The sequence below is a fragment of the Drosophila busckii genome, chromosome X (genome assembly GCF_011750605.1).
Source record: "Drosophila busckii strain San Diego stock center, stock number 13000-0081.31 chromosome X, ASM1175060v1, whole genome shotgun sequence".
Lineage (NCBI taxonomy): Eukaryota > Metazoa > Arthropoda > Insecta > Diptera > Drosophilidae > Drosophila > Drosophila busckii.
Genome location: NC_046608.1, coordinates 11,756,147 through 11,777,034, shown reverse-complemented (window position 1 = coordinate 11,777,034; position 20,888 = coordinate 11,756,147). Strand labels below are relative to the sequence as shown.

At 40.5% G+C, this 20,888-nt stretch overlaps 4 protein-coding genes across 4 annotated transcripts; 1 reads left to right on the top strand and 3 right to left on the bottom strand.

The window, feature by feature from the left end:
• Positions 1–7: 7 nt before the first annotated feature.
• Positions 8–15,165, bottom strand: LOC108607027 (rab11 family-interacting protein 2). Its single transcript, XM_033294411.1, is given in 8 exon segments — positions 8–396; positions 644–910; positions 1,174–1,334; positions 1,395–1,451; positions 5,146–5,192; positions 5,195–5,874; positions 5,936–6,080; positions 14,861–15,165. Coding segments are annotated over 7 exon segments (1,161 nt in total). The 5' UTR covers positions 14,892–15,165; the 3' UTR covers positions 8–396; positions 644–870.
• A 197-nt stretch (positions 15,166–15,362) lies between these two features.
• On the top strand, positions 15,363–16,555 carry LOC108605520 (nucleoporin Nup35). The gene is made up of 2 exons (XM_017995270.1): positions 15,363–15,628; positions 15,685–16,555. Exons 1-2 carry the CDS (start codon positions 15,478–15,480, stop codon positions 16,530–16,532), a joined length of 999 nt encoding a protein of 332 aa, XP_017850759.1. The 5' UTR covers positions 15,363–15,477; the 3' UTR covers positions 16,533–16,555.
• A 246-nt stretch (positions 16,556–16,801) lies between these two features.
• On the bottom strand, positions 16,802–17,743 carry LOC108605521 (glucose-induced degradation protein 8-A homolog). Its single transcript, XM_017995271.2, has 2 exons — positions 17,443–17,743; positions 16,802–17,384 (listed from the first exon to the last, which is right to left on the bottom strand). The coding sequence occupies exons 1-2, from the start codon at positions 17,558–17,560 to the stop codon at positions 16,822–16,824; spliced, it is 681 nt and encodes a 226-aa protein (XP_017850760.1). The 5' UTR covers positions 17,561–17,743; the 3' UTR covers positions 16,802–16,821.
• A 600-nt stretch (positions 17,744–18,343) lies between these two features.
• On the bottom strand, positions 18,344–20,830 carry LOC108605020 (inhibitor of growth protein 3). Its single transcript, XM_017994586.1, has 5 exons — positions 20,728–20,830; positions 20,602–20,673; positions 19,311–20,509; positions 19,159–19,223; positions 18,344–19,066 (listed from the first exon to the last, which is right to left on the bottom strand). Exons 1-5 carry the CDS (start codon positions 20,753–20,755, stop codon positions 18,478–18,480), a joined length of 1,953 nt encoding a protein of 650 aa, XP_017850075.1. The 5' UTR covers positions 20,756–20,830; the 3' UTR covers positions 18,344–18,477.
• Positions 20,831–20,888: the final 58 nt, after the last annotated feature.

The following is a 20,888-nucleotide window of genomic DNA, read 5'->3' as shown; positions in this document are numbered from 1 at the left end:
GTGGGGTGCTTAAAAGTCGATTACGTAAAATAAGACATAAAAAAAATTGATTGCTTAGAAACTAAAAGTTGTTACAGTTATAGATAGATATTATATATATATATGTATATAGTAGACTATATGCTAAAATAAATACAATAAGAAAGCACTTGAATTTCTCTAATGACAAAGGCAACTTGGTGTTCTCAATTCTCTCTCTCTCTCTCTCTCTCTCTCTCTCTCTCTCTCTCTTTCTCACGCTCTGTTCGACTTCAGTAGTAGTAGTAGTAGTATATGTTACAAATAGTGAACGCGGCAGCGTGACAAAAAGCTGCCTGCTGTGCGAGTTCAATGCCATGTAGTTGCGTTGCAAAAGAAATCAATTTTGGCTGCTCTGTAGACGCGCGACTTTAACCACTGTAAATATAAATAGAAAAGCAACAATTAGTTAAATATAATATACGTTGTTAAGGTTAAAACGTTTAATATATATATAGTTTTATTTAATATTATGTAATTAGAAGAGAGCACGCAGAGTACCAACAACAAGCATAATGAGCGAAAGTGATAAAAGAGAGTTTAGAAGGGTAGCGCTAAAAAAAACACCAATGATTGAAAACGACTGAGAGGAGTGAAAGAAAAACAAAACACAATTTTTTCTTACGCTTTTCTTTTTTTGCATTGGACTGCTGTGCACTGCAATTTACTGTTGTTGTAGTTGTTGCTGCGGCTGTTGTTGATTGTTGATTGTTGGTGTATTGTTGTTGTTGTTTATATAATTTCTTTAAGGCAGGTGCGTTGTTCTGTTGTTGTTGTTGTTGTTAGAAGTTGTGCGTGCAACTACATGCGCATTTGAATCAAGCTTACGTTTTATTCACAGGCACTTAGCACTTACTTTAAAAAGTCATTCATATTGATGTAGTTTTTATAACTAAATAAAGAAAAATGCATATTTGTTAAAAGTTAGGGAAAATCATAAAAAAAAACATACACAATACAAAGCAAGGATGTATGAAAACCCAATCAATTCATTTACAATACAAACTACACAACATTAATAAAGGACACACAATAATTTTGTAACGCATGCAGCTTTAGGTGAAGAGCAAGTGAGTGCAACAGAGAGAGAGAGAGAGAGAGAGAGACAGACAGAGAGACAGACAGACAGCGTGGGAGTTGGAAGTTTGTGCTCACCTTTTGGCTGATGTGGTACGCGAATACGGATTCTGCAATATCTTTGGATGCGTCTCCATTACGCGCAGCAATAAATTATCCAAATAATCCTCCAGCTCCTTCACGCGCTGTCGCTGCAGCAGCGCCTCATTCTCCATGCCATTGGCTATGAGCATTAGCTCCTGAAAGTGGAATAGGAGTTAACAACAATAGAATGTTGAGTTAGTCCACTTCCAACTTACCTCACGCGATTTGCCTTCATATTTTTTGGCCAGCTGTGCAGAAATGCGTCGTGGTGGCTGCGTTACTCAAGCAATCAAAATAGAAGAGAAAGTTGTTGCCGCAAGAAAAATTCAGAAAGCTTAAGCACATAAAAAAAGAAAAAATGCAAAAATTCTCAACAATATTGGAGATATGAAGCAATGACTAATTGGGATTGGCGGAGAAAGAGACCATAAATTCAATCTTTTTAATTTTCAGTTGTAGTTGGCAAATGCAAAACAAAAACAAAAAAAGTTGACACAATAAATGAAGACACACAAGCAAAACGCATACGCTCAGGTAACCAACCGCGCCCACGGCTTTAATTTCGGCTGCATTCGGACGAGAAAACCGATGTATTCAGCGTGGTAGGTCGTGCCGTGCTTTTGAATAACATATGCTTTTAACCAAAAAAATAAAACATTCAATTACTATTATTCTGACAAGACTGTACATTATTTAGTCCCCTTATCTGAGCGCAGGTCAACTCGTCAGTCTGCATGTGCAAGAGTGGTCATAAAAACATAAATGAAATTATAAATCTCCTCAAAACTTTTGGTCGTCCTGAACAGACGTTTGGTTTTTTTCGCTGCACTCTTCGTAACTTTTGAACACTTACATCCTTCTCTCGGCTTCTTGGTAGAAGTACAGCCGATGTTGGCAAGACACCACCCTGGCGATGTGACAACCCGACAGTAATTTGTTCACCTTCAAATCGTGCGGATGGCCAGTTGCAAATGGCGTGGATAATTCTCGTTTTCTTATTATCGCGCGCAGCTAATTGTCGCGAGTCGAACTCTACCTCGAGAAATACGCAGTCTGCTCATGGCTCACAGATAATAAAAGTGAATGGGACATATGAGCAGGCACAGTTGCAAGTACCTGGGCGCCGGGCAACCAACCGGTTGACGCTCAGGTCAGTATTGTTTCGTTTTCCGCACGAGAGAAGGACAGACGAGAGAGAGCTGCAAGAGCGAACACACAGAAGACACACGTTGGAGCGAGTGTCGCACGCAGGTGCGCAGTTGCGTAACGAGTACTGTTATGATTGACTACGCACAACTCAACCATAGCAGCTGTGTTTAGTTGGCCATCTGCAGAGCACCAAACCACATTTGATTTTGGTAAACTATGTTAACACAATGTTTGAAACGCGTTTGCGAACCATTTGAGCTACACAACACACGACAAAACACACAACAATTGAGTGAAGTGTAAAATAGATTCAGCCGGATCGAGAACATTTTAATTTATTAAATAATAATTTAGTAATTCCTCATAATTAACATGAATTAACTTCGATACAACGAACGAAACTTATATTGACAAAATAGGGAGGTCAGCACATGTGCGAGGATCATAAAATCAAAATACGAATAGAAGGCATCGACTCAAATAAAATCGAAGAAGTTTGAAATATAGTAGTCCTGGTGACCACATTTGTGTGTGACTAGCTCACTGTTATATAACTTAATGTATGACGTATCTGGTTAACTATCTCACACTGTGTGAAGAATTTTTTTATAAATTAGAATAGATAAACTAGAGCATCATGAAAAACTTGAAGCTAGAAAATGGCAATATGTACAACATGAAGAGATAGTCTGATACCAATAGTGTCTACAAAAAAATCCCATCTAATGGAATTAAAACACAGCACAGAATATAAAAATGGTAAGAATAGAAGAAAACGCGACCAGAGCGTCTCATTACAACTATCTAACAAAAAAGTAGCACCGACAACTAGCTCACGGGCCATCCCAAAGCCGCATCACAGCTCGTTGCAATATTTTTTGGTGGCACCATAAGAGTCTGAGTTGAGAGGAGTTTCTGAGAGAAAACTTGGTTGAAGATAGTAGGTATATGCGCACAGAGCCACAGCAAGGGGAGAAAGCCAATCACAACAGAGAAAGAGTGTGAGAGAGGAAGAGTGACAGAGACAAGACGAGAGGCAGTCTGTTGTTAGCTAAACGGATAACGGTACCTTGGTTGGCCATTGGTTCTTTGTTGGGTTAGACAGCTCACCTCGCTTATTGCCATATTTGAATTTGCCCAAACGTTTCTCACGACGCTCAACGCTGCCCCGCGTCGGTGGCCAACTATCGCACAACGATATCCATTCCATATAGAAGAGGACGCGGCATTGGGCTAACCTTATTAGGGCAGAATGTTGCTTCTGGTTGCTTACCTAGTTATTGTCTAGCAGCGGCTCAGCGGGGCCTCGTTGAGTTGATGCGTGCGCACCAGCACAGTCCGCTTGAGCACGTTAGGAGAACCCTAACGCAGCGTTCACTTGCTGTTAGGTACCCGACTTGGAAAGTCTGCAACAGCCCAAAACTGCACTGAAATTCCTTCCCACTCTATCTGCGCGACTCTTAGTATATGGTTCTGCAAACAATAAAGGCTCTATCGTTCTGAGCTGCCACAAACTATTTATTTGGCCAAGAAATATAATAAAAATATGTGGTCAACGGCAAAAACAAAAAACGTAAGAAATTAATTACATTACAACGCCTCCTCATTAGCGCCTCCGAATCCAGGCATTCGTTATACTAGTCAGCGCTGTCGTCAACATCCTCAATCTGGACACAACTCGCTCGTTCTGTCTCTATTTACACAATATGTACGTCACAGCTCCCGCACAAGGCGCTTGCAGTGTTTACCTCGACGAGACGATCTATTGACCAATCGATGCCTCGGCAATATGTACGGCTCACTGCAGTCGCGTTTGCGAGGTTGAGAACAGTCTAGCTGATGCTTATGTTATCTGTGTGCGTGGCCTGCGGCAGTACGGGAGCGCCTCACGCTTCTGGCATCCTAACATTGTGTCTGTAGCAGAGGTGGTGGTGAGCGCTGACTGCAATTGAGTACCTTGGCGACTTTTGTCACGATTCGCTATATTTACGTCACATATCGGGCTCAGGGGGTCCGGGCGTAGCCTCCCATATTGTCGGGCGCTTTGAGCAGAGTAGCGAGATCCGCTCGTGTCGTTCTCTGTGGCTATCTCTCTCTTATTATGGGCGCTTCCCGGTTTCGCACTTCAGCATCGGCTGAGGCTTACTCGCTTAGACGTGCGATGCTGACTATTCACTTCTTAGGCTTTTTTCTTTTCTCAGGGCTCTTGTTCTCGTCGTCAGCACGTTGCTAAGTGCTCTGAGCGGCAGCCGCCGTTTTTGGGTTCTCTCAGCTTCTGATCGCACGTTCACAGGTTCGTGATTCCGACTGTACGTCTTCTGCCTTGAGCTGGCAGCTGTTGCTGTGTGCAGCTTACGTTCGGCTTCATTGCTATTATCTAATACTACGACGATTCCCATTTGTCTCGGGATGCATCAACTTTGGCATTTTGGCAGTATCGTCCTCGTGGAGGTCAGTTTATGGCTCTACTGATGCATGGAATATGCGGCCCCTAGGCGTCTTTCTGTTTCGGATCTAACCTAGCTCTCGCGCTCGACACTTTCAACTCCATTTGTTTTGCGCTAAACTCGCTGTTGTGAGGAAATATGCGCGACGCTGGCTTTGATGGGCGTCGCAGTCCAGAGCTGCAAGATACTGACATGCGTAGCTGCTATGGGCTGCGAGCTTGGTGCTGCGCACAATCTATAATCTTTATCTCATTAGCCTGTCAAAGCATCAGGCTAGCAGCTGTGTGTGACGTCTCTCGATTGAGAGTAGTCCTTTATAGTATCTGTGATAGAGCAGGGCTCAGTTCATCCATTCTTCTATGATTTTTCGAGCGGCGTATGTGCCGTTGCCAGTTCCCGTTCCATTGCTGAGCAGCGCGATGGATTGCGTGGCGTAAAGTTGTTGTTGGCGCCACCTAGCGGCGGTGGCTGCAAACCACTGCGTTGTATGTTCAGCGAGCTGCCCGAGCTCTTATGCGATAGATTATCGAATACAAACTCATCCTCGTCCTCGCTAATGACACCCGGATCGGCTTCACCAGCGCGTTGGCCACGCCTTCGGCCACTGCCGCCCAGGCCACCCGCCGAGCTATTGGGCGTACCAATGCTGGCAAAGGAGCCGCTGAACGAGCCGCTGTCATCACCATCACCAGCCGCATGCTTCTTCTTGCTGCGTATGTGCAGCTTCGAGCTGAGCGATCCCGCCAGCTTCTTGATGCTCTTGCGCTTCTCGCCCTGCCCAATGGACAGCAGGCTGCCGCCCACAGAGCTGGCCAGCTGGCCAATGGAAGACTTGTGCTTATCCTTTTTCGACAGATCGGTCAGAGAGCCCGACTTGACCACAAAGGCAATGCGCACCTCGAGCTCACCGCGCTCCTTGTTCTTCTTCTCCTTGCCCGGCTTGCTCTCGAGCTTGAACCATTTGGCGCGTGGGCGATCATAGACATCCATATCTTTCAATGGCAATGCCACCTGACCTAGGAACTCGTCTATGCTCAGATTGTTGCGATGCAGGCAGGTGAGCGTCAACTCGGCGCGATTGCCCTGGTCCGGAATTTTGCTAAAGAAACAAATCAAAATTTATTAAGATTATTTATTATTTGTTTTGAGCAGCGACTTACAGTTCACACTCTTCATTCCAATTGACGCTCGATTCGGATTTCTCTTTCACGGACGTCTGGTATTTCTCCTTGCCCAGGGCAATGGTCACGAAGCAATTGTTGGTGCCATTTTTACCTTTGGTCAGCAAGCCACGCGCTCGTTGCACTAAAAGTTAGAAAGAGAAAGAAATTAATAGCGATATACGATTAATTAGTAATAGGAATTAAATACAAAAGCCAAATAATAAGCAATAATAAAACTAAATATATTTGTATTTAATTCTTATACATTTTTTTTGATGTTTGTTTATCTCAAACATATAAAGCAAACATTTAATATGAAATATATAAGCTAATATATTTAATTATTTTGTGTAATTATTTTCTTTTAGTTTCGACATTAATTAATTATGAGTTTAAAAATATTATATAAATATTTATCAAGATAATGAGAGCATATAATTTCTAAAGTTCTGTTTAAATTTGTTTTGATTTTCGAATTGTTTAAGTAAATAACAAACCAATAAATAAGCATTACAAATTTGTTTATAGCTTTGCATTAACTGAAAGAAATCTCTGAATAATTCCAAGCATTTTACTTCAGCAAAGTTCATGCATTCCCTACGCGCTCCATGCCGAAAATAGAATATATTTTAATTTCGAACTGTCCCCCCTCTCCCGCTCCCGCTCCTCTGTCGCTTCCGGCAGCTGTGTCAACGCGCAATGTAAATAACCATGTTAAGTATGTATTTATGTATTTGCCACAAACTGTGTCAACTTGATGCATAAAAATTCGCATGGATCTGATTGCTTGACGTGACTCTTCTCTGGGTGACTCACAACAGATTCGCAGCAAGTTTCACTTGAGAGAGTCGCTTCGACAAGTGACCTCGAGACAAATTCGCATAACCAAAGCCAAAAAAACAGCAGAAACTAAATAAAATTAAAATTAAATACAAATCCAAAATTAGAGCCAAAGCCAGCGCCAGAGCCAGAGCCAGCGCATCCGGTTGATATGAAAAACCGCAATAATTTTACTTTTGGCATGTGGTTTAAACTCAAGAGCGGGGGGTAGGGGGGAGGGTGGTGCTAAAAGGAGGCGCGTCTTCAGCACAGAAAGTCGCAGCATTGTGTTTCGAGGAGAGATTGAGATTAAAGTCAAGTAAAGTCATGTTTGAATTTTTTACATTTTTATATCTCTCTTATTTTGTTTTTGTTTTTGGTTCCAGTCCAGTTACATAGATGCATAAGCAATTGAAGCATCCACAGCAATTCCCAAGCCCCCGACGCTGATTATTCATGAATTCAAACAGCAAACAGCAGGAATTTGTGTACATACAATATGCATGGGGCATGAGAGGGTTAAGGTTTTGATGTAAATTATGTGAAGCCAACAAATTAAAAACTCAAAGCAGCTTAGACGCTGATTAAATTAGGCGCACATCATTATAAAGAATTAACATACACTAGAATAATATTACATAAAAAATAGCAATTCAAATGATTCAAAATTAATTCATTAATTCATACTAACAATCACTTTATATATGTTTAAGTTTTGAAAACTTTTTTGCTATCATGTGTTTTGATCAATCTTACAACATTAAATACAGTTATTTGTTTATTGATTCATACGCATTTAAACGCCACTTTGACGCTTCATTTAAACAATTAAAATACCAATTCAAAACATTTAAACTCTCATAAATAAAAACAAACAATTGATTCGTTACTCTAAAAATTCATTTCATCCATGTCTCTATTCCGTTTGCACGAAAGCTACTCAAATTATAAATTTTATGCAAAAAATGATTTTGCAAGCGCCATGCAAATTGCGCAAATTGCAAAGCATAAAGTGAAAAGCGTTTTCATATTACATTCAATCGTAAAAGAAAGAAAAAGCAGCAATGCTAAACTTTTTTTTTCTTTTTTTTTTTCGTAAACATTTGCTATTGTTTTTGGTCAAGTCTTGCATGCGGGCTGCGCCACTCTCTTTTTCGCAGCCAGCAGCGACGCCAGCAGCGCTGCCCTTTACAACCGTTTTGTGCACAGTGGGCGCGTCGCATAATTATTAAACACATTAACATAAACATTTTTCTTCTTGCTGTTGTTGTTGCTGCTGTTTGCTCTAGCTTACATTTGTTGTTATTCTGTTTGGCATAACTTAAGCCAATTTGGGAAGAAGTTTTTGCACCAATGTACCAAGGTATGTATGTAATTGAGGTTAAAGCCGCCTAGCGCAACGGCAAATAGTAAAACGCAATAGATAAATAGCTGGAAGAGGGGGAGCCATGTAAGCAAATGTCTTGACAGCAAAAAATAAACCTGTTCTAACTGAGAGAGCGAGCGACGACTGCTACAAAATAGAAATGGACATAAGCCAAAAAATATGTCGCACTCTTGTCATAAATATAGAAAAACAAAAAAAAAACAATAACAGTTTACAGTGCCGCATTGAAAAGCAAAGCACGCAAAAGCAAACGACAGTTTAGGTGGGTGTCACACAAAGAGAGCGAGAGCGAGCTAGCAGTTAACAGTTATATTAGTGCGCTTTTATGGTCAGTTCTTTAGATAGTCTTTGTCTTCTCTTCACATAAAGCAGAGTGCGCAACTTGCTTACAAAGTTCGATCAGCGGCAGCGCGAGAGCGGGCAGAACAGCAGCAGCGCAGCGGCAGCGGCACTTTAATCATTTAGCACACGTAATTGAAAGCTAACCTCTCTCGCTCTCTGTTTCGCTCTCACGCGCTGCGCTGGCGTCATCAATGAGTTGTGCACTTAATATGCCTACATTAAATTAAGGTATGCACACACACCTACACACACGCACACACATCCAAGCACTTAAGAGTGTGCAAAAAAAAAGAGAGCGTGAGAGCTTTGACAGTTTGCATTTAAGCGAGGGTGGGCGCTGCTTCAAAGCATTGTCATCCAGCAAAGTGAAAACGAGTCAAGCTTAAATTTTAAACAACACACACACATGCAAACAACTGTGCACACATACATATGTACTTAAGTAGGTCCATACATATGTCATACATTAGATTTAATTATGCATTTTATAGAGGCAACTAAATAAACAAAAATTAGCACGAAAAATATTTATTTTTGAGTCAGCTTATGCATCAGTGTTATATATACATCCCACATATGTATTTAGATACGCTCTCGAATTAGAATTCGAATTGTAATTTGCATCTAATTTAATTCTGCTTAGTTTAAAATCTTATTTATGTATTTTTAATTAAAAGCGCTTCTCAAACTATTTATTTAGCTTCTGTCTGTTAAGCAATTGGTTGTAACTGGAATTGAATTAAATTGAATTGAATTTAATTTAAAACTGTGTTGCTTCAAGTTGTAATAATTCAATTAAATCTGATTACTTTTAACTATTTTTTATATGCATAGAAATATTTTTTATTTGCGTATTTTTATTTGCATGTTATCAGCAATTGGACCTAAAATGCAAAAAATTACATTACCCTGAAATTGTGATTAGCTTGAAATATTTTTTATATTTTAATAGATATGAATAATAATTTTAAGAAATTCTTCAACTTTATTCATCCGTATTATTTATCAGCAATTGCTTCGGATATGACTTTAAAGCTTTTGTATTTTTATTTAGCTACGATAAGCTGCCTTATAAAAATGTTAAATAAAAAGTTCGCTAAGCTTTAAGCAGTTGAGCAATTAACAAAAAGACAGCCATACAAACTTATAAGCAAATACATTTATTTGTTGTATGTACTTTTGCTTGTTTGTTAATAAACAAAGTGCAGAGATTTTTGTATAAAAGCTGTTAACATAAAACTGCGTTAAAGTGTTAAAGCAAACAGCAATAGAGCAATGCTAATGGAATTTTTTTAAATAAATTGCTATGACTTTTGCTTAGAGAGTCCACAAGTTGAAGAATGTAGCATTTATTTAAATAAAGAGTCTTTGGTTTAAATGTCAGAAAGTTGCACATAACTGAAACTAGAAAAAAAAACAACAATAACCAAAGCCAAGAGAACAACAAACAAAACAATGCAAACTGCCGTTGACAATTGCCACTTTCGTTGTTGTTGTTTTTATTGTTGGTTGCTCTTTTGTATATTTGATTTTGGCCTTAGTTGTAGTTGTTGTTGTTGCTGTTTTTTTCTCATTGGTGAGGTCAACCTTTGGGGTTAATTCATTTCAATGAAATCATGGCCAGCTTGTTGTTGCTACTGCAATAGTTATGAATTTATATGTTAAGTGTGTTAAACAATTGCTGCAGTTTATTTAAATTCAATTATCAGCCACCAATAAGGAAATTGCAGCACTTTGAAGTGACTTTTGAGTGACCTTATTTGGCGTTTTAAAGGGGCGGGTGGGGAGGGGGGCAGCAACACACCTTTGTAACTGCTTTGCTTATAAGCAACTGTTGTTGAGCTGAGAGAGAAGAAGTATTGTTGTAAAAATAAATTTATTCTCAGCACGCACCTTTAGCGCATGTTCCACTTTTTTTTGGCTACAAAGGGGCAAGCAGCGGCCTCCAGGGGGCAGGGGGGGAGGGGGTAACCAACTGACAATCAGCAGAGGCAGTCGACTGACTAAAGCCAAAGAAGACGAGTAATAATGATGATGACGTTTAAGTGATGGGCTTGGGAGCAGAGGCCAATGCTCTGCCAAGTCTTTAAACGCATGTTAATGAGCTTGATTAAGAGCAAGAGCAAGAGAGAGCGAAAGAGAGCGGACAAGATCTAGCGCTGCCGCTGCATTTATTTATTTCAACTAACAACTATTTAAAAGCCGCTCGCAACAATTCAAATGCTATTCAAAAAAAATCAAATTCGTTTTTTATTATTTTTATTGTTTTTTTTTTTTTGTTTTTAATTTGATTCTGTTTCAGTTTCCGTTGGCATTGGCACTAGCTTTATGTTCACTCACGTCTATATATCTAGCTATGTATGTGTGTGTGTGCAGTCTACAGTGTCACCAAACTATATAAATGGAAATTTGCAATAAAAATATTTGTAATTTGTTTAGCAACAAAGTGAGCAATTAATTGAATACTTTTGTTATTGGCTAGCTAAATTAATTTTAATTATTTATTTTTTTGTTGCAACTTTCAAATTTAAGTTTTATTGCATTTCGAATTTTATTCTTATCGCAATCTTAACTTCTATTAGTTTTCAACCTTTGTTTTAACTTTACTCTTACTTTATATTTATATTTTTAAACTCTCGCTACAGTTAACCGTTAGCTGCGTTTTCTGCTTGACTTGAGTGCTGCACTTTAAAGAAATTTAAATAAATACAAAGGGCGCTAATCTCTTTCTTTGGCTTAAAGCAAATCAAAGCGCACGCTATTGCCCCCTCTCTCTCTCTCTCTCTCTTACGCTCTTCAAGTGGAAAACGCAAACCGTTAAGTTCGGGCACATTTAATAACTATTGCAATTAAATGCAGTAATTTACAAATTAAAACAAAAACCAAATTGTTGTAACCGTAGATCGTGCACAAATGTTGAGATGTGCATGCAACAAGTTGCAAGTCGCAAAAAAATAGCAACAATTAAACGTTGCATGTGCCACACAAAGGTCAAAGTAATGGACATATGTACATATGCGTAAGCTATCATTAAATTGTTGCTGCTGCTGCCACATGCAACAGTTGCTGGCCACATAACATAATATTGCTGCAACTGGAAATCAATGTGTGTGTGTGTGTGTGTGTGTGTGTTGCAAGCTTAGCGAAACGCTGAGAAATTGAGAATAGTTCACTGGAGACCTGTTTAACATTGTGGCAAGTGGCACGTTGCAAGTTGCCCCGTTGCATGTGCGTCTGGTCTGTTGGCTTGTTGCAATAAGCGGCAGCAGCAGCAGCAGCTGGAGAATTCCAATTGGAATTGGAGTTGCCGCCGCGCGCTTTAACTGGGTCGGGGGCAATGAATCGTAACTGTTTCGCATAAATGCATTCATTTGGGACGAACGGACACACAGCGGGCAGGGGTAGGGGCAGATGGAGTGGGGGCATGGGTGGTGGGCAAAAGTAAGACGGGCCATGGCTCTCTGTGCAGTTCAAAACGGTTTACAGCCAATCATAGCAATGCAAACAATAAAGTTAACATAAGTTATGCTAAGTATATTTGTATGTGTGTGTATTTTTTATATTATTTAAATGCTATTTGTTTCATATATTTATTAATTATATACTTTAATACAATCAAACTGATTTCATTCCAAGCTCTTCATATTTTTTTCTTCTTATTATTGTATTTGCTGCTGCTGCGTTGTATTTAAACAAATATAATTTAATTTTATGATAGTTAAGTTTAGTATGCTCTAAGCATAGGCACACACACACACACATACATATGCACACTCGCCTTATCGGTCTGCGCACGTTTGCTTATCATGCAATCAAGCCAACAACATTAACAACAATAATAGAAACATGTTAGCTGCAAAGCAACTGAAATATTTGCACGCTTACTAACAAGCTCAAAAAAAAAATAAATAAATGACTTAAGGCAAAACCAATTGTTGTTGCTTTAGCACTTTTATATATTTTATTATATTTTATACTTTAGCGCTTGTTTGCTTTGCTTTAACAAAAAGAATTCTGCGCAAAATCGAAAATATTTTAATTTTTTTTTAAAACGCGTCTGCACAACTTCAAAGCAAACTAATTTAAAAAGCAGCTTGCGCAAAGATTTAATAACAAAAAAAAATTGTTTTAAATGAAAATAGTTGTTGCACACACACACATGCACACACATAAATAAATATGTACATATGTTTAAAGTATGTTTGGTTTGTTTGCTTAGTTCGCATGATTGGTTTGTTTAATGTTTTTGTTGTTTTTGCTACTTGCGGTCTCTGTCTTGTATTTTAGCCTCGTTAAGTCAGCGGCACACAGTTGTGCAATTTGTTAATGCTGCTGTTGTTGTTGTTGTTTATAAACTCCCTGCACGCAAACGCAAAACTGGCCGTCAAGAATTTATGGCTAAAAATAAAGCGGGCCCCCTCTTACGAACAGAAAAGTACGCATAGCTAAAAGGCTAGGGGCAGTGGCAGGGGCGGGGCTAGAGGGGGGCATGAACTAATACAGGGAGTGCCAATGACTTGGGAGTGTCTGGGCACTACTTAAGTCCCAAGTGCTCCCATTAAATATAAATTCCAAGTGCGTGTGAGGCGCAGCTAGATAAATAAATAAAAATAAAAGAGAACAGACAATACACGCACACGCACACACACACGCACATACAATTGCAAATTGTACTTCCTTATAGGCCCAATGCATAGTTTAGAACCAAAAGCCAGTGCAAACTTATTTAACTTTTTTTTTAATTAGCTTTGCACTAAGAGTTACCTGCGCAATTAACATTAAAAAAAAAACAGCTGTTGTTAAGCTTTGTGAGCTATACACACACACACACACACGCATACGAAGCGTGCGCTCATCTAAAGCTCAAATATTGACACAAAAGCAATGACAAATAAAAACAGACGAATCAAGTGTTATAGAAACAGATATCAGTTATATTTTTAATAATAATACACACTTTAAAAAAATAAGTATGCGTGTGTGGCTTTAGATTTGTTTTTTAATTGACGTCACACTCTGCTCTGCTCTGCTCAATTGTTTTATAGCATCTAATTAAATTATAAATAATACTGCTTTATTAGATTACAGGCAGCTAATGTTATTCAATGTTATATTTATATTTTACTTGAATTTTATGTTGGCAAATTTGTTTGTAACATTTGTTTTAGTTACTCAAATTGAATTTTCTTCTGCATTTATGCAAGTTAGTTTCTTTCAGTGTAACGCTTTAACTGTTTACGCAAATGAAAGCTCAGCATTGTTAGCATAAAGCAGCCTGTGCCGAAAATAAGCAAAAGAGATAGTAAGAGCGCGTGCCAATGCTCTCTCTCTCTCTCTCTCTCTTCAAGTTCAAGGTAGCAAGACAGACGGTAAAAGGATAAACAAACGCTTAAGCAAACTACGAGTTGATGATAATGACAACAAGCTGACTGATACACACACACATACATACTTATCTATCAGCTCTTGTTAAAGACATAAACTGATGAAGAAGCAGCAGTTTTATCATTTTTATAAGCTTAACAAATTCTTATTTCATTGTGAGTCATTTGGCAAGCATGTAATGTATGCACATACAGGTGTATGTGTGTATGCAAAAAATAATAAACAATTTGCAAATTTGTTTTCATAATTAAGCAACAAGACAAGGCACAAGTGCAAGTGCAAGCGAGATAGCGAGAGCAAGAACACACAGATAATTGAGTTTTGCGCTTTTGTCACGAAAATTGTTTTGAACGTTGTGCTTTCTCATTGACATTCAAGCAACAGAACGTAAATAAAATGTAGAAGCAGAATAACCAGAGAATAAGCAGCAGCAGAAACAGACAACAAAATATAAATCGAATAAGAATTTCGCGCCACGCGGCACAAATCAATAAACTAAAACAAGCCTTGCAAAAATATACGTCTGTCTATCTGTATGTATGTATGTGTGTGTGTGCATGAGTAAGCAAAGCAAAGTTTGCAATGAAAATGTCAAAATGCCTGCTTTATAATCTTATCAAAACAAATCACTGATAAAGCCTGTGGCATGACTAAATACAAAAAGAGAAAATTGAGAAAAACTTGCAGGCAGGCAGCAGAGGCAGCAGCAGTAGCAGCTGCGTCAACGTCGCCGTTGGCGTCAGATTCGTCAGCGAGCTGTTGTCAAACAGCTAAAAGTGAAATTTTTTTTGTTTGTTAAATAATTTAAGGTGTTTTCACCAGCGCAAACAAATGTTGTGCTTTGTATAAGAGCCTCTTTGCATGAGCTTATTATTTATAACAATTAAAAGCATTTGTTGCTCATGATCATCACCTTTGTATGCAAGCAAAACCTGTTTTGTTTTTTTTTTCTATAAGGGTGTTTTATTTTTTTATGCAACGGCACTTACCCGTTACGCTGCAATGTGTTGGACTCCACATGGCTGCAGGATCTCGGTATTATTTGTTGTTGTAGCTGTATTTGTGTTGGTGTATAGCGTTGTTATTGTCGTCGTTGTTGTTGTTATGGCGGGACAGTAACAATTGTTAGTTATTGTTTTGCAGTTGCACACACACTCACACAAGCACAAGTTGTATTATTAACTTTTAGACGAAACGCGTTGGTATATATATGTACAATGCGTTGAATTAATAAAAAAAAATAAAAGAAAAAACGCAAACGGGCAACAACCGAAACACGTCCGCGCGCAACAAATAATAGTGACCAACTCAGTGCTGCCAACTTTTTTCCTCAAAAAGTGTTCGAGGTTCGACTCAACGGTATGAGTTCAGCTCAAATGTTTGCCTCGAGTTGTATGAGTTCACCTCAAACGTAAGACATACAGAAAACGATTACGATTAGCGATACCGTCTCGCGACGATAAATCGCATTTATGTATTGTTGATTTGTTGTAGCTTGTGTTGCGGTCACATTTTTCGTTTTTGTTTTAAATTAACGTAAATTTTGCAGTTTTGATCAATTGCAGACTATTGTACAATTCTTAAGTTCTAAATAATCTGCGTCACAATGGAGCCCATGACTTTAGGCAGTCCTGTAAGCAGTCCTGGCAACAATCAAAGCCAATATTTGCCGCCTTTTCTCATGGGCGATCCTCAGGCAATGACATCACATAATAATACGCTGTCGCCCAAGCCGGGGCGCTATAATGTTAGCTTTGGTAAGTACATAATAATAAATTGCTCAAACAATAGTAATACCTATATCGCAATGCAGCTACCTCACCCAACAACAACCACACTAATACGCCTCAAGAGGCAAGCTATAGAGATGCGCAGCAGCAACAGCAAAGCCAGATGAATCGCTCAGCGTTGGGCACACGCACACTCTTTGCAACGGGTGGCGGCGGCGGCAACGGCGGCAGTGGTGCAGCCAATACAAGCCATCAAGCAGGACCTCCCACGCAAGGATTATTTGAATCTCTGCGTAATGAGCAACACTGTGTAACGCCACAACGCCAAACGCCTCTCAATTTGCTGCAGCTGAACAATTCCAATTATAGTCTCAATCAAAGCGTACAGCCTGTCAATGACTCCTTTGGGCCCCATGCCTCGTTCGCACCCAATGCCTCGTTTGCACCCAATGCTTCCATGCGTGGACTCTGCTCGCCCAGGTCACCAGTTCCACCAGCTGCGCGTGGCAGCGACTTCTGGGTCACCGTCTTTGGCTTTGCTCCCGGCGCCAGTTCCATGATCTTGCAGCATTTCACAATGTGTGGCAGCATTGTGGATGTGTTACATGCTCCACAGAATGGCAACTGGATGCATGTGCGCTTTGCCTCGCGCATCGAGAGTGACAAGGCTTTGAACTACAACCTCAAGATTATTGCGGGTAATGTCATGGTAGGCGTCACACGCTGCACCGATGAAGCCATTCTGGATAAGGAGAATGTCAAGCAAAACCAAGAGGTACCCGAGTCTATATCGATGTCCAAGGTGCGTGGCATGTCTCAGAAATCGTATAATATGGCGCAACAGGGGGCGCATGTCGCGCCCGCCAGCAATGTGCCTCAGAAGAGCACGGGTCTGGTGAACAAGGCCATGGATTTGTTTTTTGGCTGGTGAGAGGGGATCAGCTTAAAATTAAGTGCTTATCGTAAATAAGTTTTGGTTCACGTTTCAAATTGCGACATAATCAATTCATACAATTATTAAATAAATAAATTATGCTATTACATGTGTCATTTCGTTTAACATAAGTTCAATTTGAACGGCTGAACATGAACGTAATTATCGTCTGTTGGGAATAAGTTTTAATTCAGTTTACAGATTGCAACATAAGCTCTTAATGCATACGATTATAAAATATAAATATATATATATAGCATACCGAAAATATTATTTTTACTGCTGTTTACTGCTTATGCTCCAGCTGTGCCGTTTCCATATCCTTAATTTTGGGATAACTAATCGAGCGATTTTCAAGCTTCGATTGTCCCCAAAGTATAAGCTTAAGCAGATACATGATCTTGGGTGTGGACTCCTCGTTATGCTCACAACGCAGTATAGCCGCGTTTAGTTCGCTGGCAATCTTTTGTCTATAGGATTGCTCCAGCAGATCAGCAAATGGACTTTCCTGTGGCTTCTCAAAAGCGAGCAAAGCCAGCGTGCGCTCCAGCTCATATATGGCCTCGTCGCCAGATTCAGAGAGCTTGTTTTGCGCAAAGTTCAACGCCTCCTTAACCTTGCCGGCGCGTATAAGCTCGATGAGCTGCAGCTGCTGCAAATGGAAGTACAAATAACGCTCGCTGTTCAGCAAAGTTGGATGCAGCTGATTCACGAGCTGAGTAGCCTCCTCAATGCGTCCATCCTGCACAGCCTCGCGTATTAATATGCGATCATCCAGGCTACTTAGCTCAACGTTGGGTTCGAGGTCCGCCTCAAGCTTGAATTTTTCCGCAGCTTCCTTAAAGCCCTCTGGCGAAAACAATGAGCTTGTTAAATATATTTTTTAATTATAGTGTGGTCAGCTTACCCGTCACTAGATAGTTCATAACCAGACGATTCATGTCCGATTGCTTGAACGGGAACATATCCAGTTTCTGCTGCCATTCCTCTTTGGAGACGGCCTCGCAATTCTCTTTAAAGCTCATTTTCTTATTTTTCCGTATTTTGCCAATTTTGAAGCCGTTATTTGTCACTGTTGTAATACGTAATGCGTAGTTTTGCAGTTATCGCAATTAATGCTGCAAGCTCTGAATTTTAACAACAATTTTTACTTTTCTTGTTTGTTTTCACACAAAGCCAGCCAGCCAGTTCTGCGAAACGTCTTTAGTAGTGCAAGTGCAGCAGTGCTGTGTTCTTAGCCGTTTTATAGCTAAGTTTAGGCATTTTTAAAATGTTTGAATATGTTCTATAATGCCATAAAGGCATTATTTACGCTCTATACTTTTATATATGGATACGACCAATCCGAAAATATTGATTACATTTCTTTACATACTTATTTACTTACATATAAACTATTATAGCAATTTCTATCAGCTTTTGTGCATGTGATTTTAACACTCGCAACTGCAACCCCTTTAAATGTGCCACGAATAAATCAATATTTTAATAAATATTAAGAGTCAAGTTTTAAACTTCAACATCACTAATTTTAATTAGAATTCGTGTAGGAAGGGGAATATGCGTAATGTTTTTATTAACTGCGCAATTAAACTGATGCACTTGCATATATTTACCGTGTTGGAAAACAACAGAATACGAGGTATGTTTAACAACTATCGCTGATTTCGAATTTTAGGCGGGATTGGAAGAAACGCCTGCAAAAGTGAATTACATTTGAGAGTGACTATTTTGAAACAAAGATATGGATACAAAAGATATTCGTAATATATATTTAAACATTTTTTTTAAGATATACGAATTGCGCAATAGTATTTGTACAAGCCTCGTATTATCGATCGATAATAACAGCTTGAAGATTGAAATGTAATTGATTAATTTAATATTGGTAAATGTTTATATACAAGTATAATGTCGCTTATGTAAAGCGGAATGACATGAGTCAGTTTTTCCGATTGCCCCGTCGCCGCATCGAGGTGCACTTGGGGCAGTACCATTTGCCTTTCGGTGGCTGCGTTATACCCACACAAGGGTAGTGGAACCACTCGAAAGGACATGCATCATTATCGCAGGCAACCATGTCGCCATAGGAGACCTGATTACAAGTGCAATAGCGTGGTTCATTCGGATCATATGACCATTCAGCTTCGTTAGGTTGCTCCACGACTAAACCATTCTCGCCAATCGCGAGAGTAGTTCCGGGTGCCAATGCCGAAGCGGGCAAACCAATGGCAGCAGCTACGGCGCTCACATTGCTCACATGAGGCACGGTTACGGCTGTCGCCAAAGTCGATCCAGCATTGGTGGCCAGCTGCACGGTGGTGGGATTCAATGCCAGCGGAGTGTGATGACTGATGTGTGGGCTGCTGTGCTGTTGCTGCAGCGAAGTGTGTGTGGGTGCCGTGGTCAAGAGTTCCACAGAGTCAATGCTCATGCTGGAGGTAGAGGAAGCAACGGAATTTGCAGAAGAAGCGATGTTAATTGTGTGCACAGCAATGCCGCCTGGCATGCTAAGGCTGGTTGTGAATTTTCTGGGGGAGAGAGAAAGACAGAGAGAGAAAGACAGAGAGAGAAAGAGAGAGTTGGTTGTGTTGTCATATAAGTAATCCATAGCTCTACTTACTTTTTATGCTTCTTCTCTTGGTGATGCGCATGATGGTGATGCTGATGTTGTTGTTGTTGCTGTTGTGGATGATGTTGTTGATGATGCTGCTGCTGCTGCTGTGTCTGGTGCTGCTGCTGCTGCTGTTGTTGATGATGCTGTGTCTGGTGCTGCTGCTGCTGTTGTTGCTGGTGTTGATGCTGTGGTGTGCTGTGATGCGTCTGCTGCACATGATGATGATGATGAGAGCTGTGCGTAGGCAAGGTAGTGGTGGACAACTGATTGCCAGCTGTATGCGTTGCTGTTGTAGGCCAAAATTCTGTGGCAGCAGCAACAGATGCGCCATGTATAGCTTCATAGCTGGCCTTCAAGCTGGCCGTGCGTCGACCTTGCGGCATTTGCTGCGTAGCGACAATAGCCTGACTGGCAGCAGCAGCAATGGCACTGGACGCAGATGTGCCGCTGCCCAGCTGCTGTAGATTATAAGTAACAGTGGTGGGGCCGGGATTGGGACTAGCGTTGACGCTAACGTGGGGAGCGGCAGCAGCAACAGCAACAGCAGTCACATTGGTGTTGCTGTTAGTGTTGCTGCTGCCGCTGTTGGTAGCAAGCACGCTCAAGTTCGTGCCCAGCTGCCGCACCACAGTGCCAGTAACAGTGGCACTGGTTACTTGCACTGTCGGCAGCGTGACATGACTATGGCTGCTGATGCTCAGATGAGTGGGATTGACAGGAAGCAAGTTGCTAGTGGCGGTGCTGTTGGTAACAACAGGCAGTGATTGATTAAGATTGGGGCGCTTCTCCTGCACGGGCACAGTGCAAATAGTTTCACGACGCTTCTCCAGCTTGCGTTGACGCTGGTGTTGGTGCTGCTGTTGGTGGTGATGGTGGTGGTGGTGATGATGATGGTGAACAGCATTGCTGCTGTTGTTGCTGCCCAGCAGACTGTTGCTGCCGCTGCTGCTGCTGCTAATGATGCCAGCAGCGCTGTTAATGAGGCTGCTGCTGTTGCTAACGCTATTATAGTAACGCTCCTTTTGGTTAATGCTTAGCAGCAGAGCGGTTGCGGCTGTGGAGTTGTTGCCGTCAAGCTCCAGCGAGCGTTTCTCTAAAATTTCTGTTATGCCATTGTTATCCGCCTCCAGTTCGCACTTAAACTTGAAGAGTTCGCTATCAAGACGTCGCAAATAACGCTCAACCAGCTCGTGTATTTGCGTTGCTATGGCCACTTTTTCATCCGCATCCTCCATTACCTTGTAATACTCACGCCGCAGGCAATGGAACTCAGTGTCCATGGACTCGTGCTGCAGCTCACCGCGCTTGCACTGCTGAAAAAACAGCCGCGATTTCTTATCCAGCGAGTCCATGTTGTCTAGAAGCAAAATAAACAATATAAATAGCAGATGGGTACGTTAAGAGGGAGTAGGGGGGAAATTATTTTAACAGCGTCCTTGGACCACTCACTTTGCACAGCCAAATCCAGTTCGCGCATCTCTGTGAAGCGGTCGCGCAACTCCTGCGGCAGATGCTCAATCACTGCAACCAAATAGAAAATGTAAATTTCTGACTACACCAGCTGGATTTACTTACTCTCTAGGTAGTCCTCTAAGTACAGCATATTGTGTTGATTTTATTTATGTACAATTTGAATTAATATTAGTAAACTTCAATTTTACTTGTAATTGAGTAGTGAATATATTTTTCTTCCGCTGTCACGACAGTGTGCAGTAACGGCATAAATGTGTGCAAAC

Coding starts and splice junctions, on each gene's coding strand:
- LOC108605521 (XM_017995271.2), bottom strand. CDS start 17,560: ATGAGCTTTAAAGAGAATTGCGAGGCCGTCTCCAAAGAGGAATGGCAG. Junction 17,385..17,442: donor TATGAACTATCTAGTGACGG/GTAAGCTGACCA, acceptor TGTTTTCGCCAG/AGGGCTTTAAGGAAGCTGCG.
- LOC108605020 (XM_017994586.1), bottom strand. CDS start 20,755: ATGCTGTACTTAGAGGACTACCTAGAGA. Junction 20,674..20,727: donor CTTAGAGGACTACCTAGAGA/GTAAGTAAATCC, acceptor ATTTGGTTGCAG/TGATTGAGCATCTGCCGCAG. Junction 19,067..19,158: donor CAAGAGAAGAAGCATAAAAA/GTAAGTAGAGCT, acceptor TCTCTCCCCCAG/AAAATTCACAACCAGCCTTA.
- LOC108605520 (XM_017995270.1), top strand. CDS start 15,478: ATGGAGCCCATGACTTTAGGCAGTCCTGTAAGCAGTCCTGGCAACAAT. Junction 15,629..15,684: donor GCGCTATAATGTTAGCTTTG/GTAAGTACATAA, acceptor ATCGCAATGCAG/CTACCTCACCCAACAACAAC.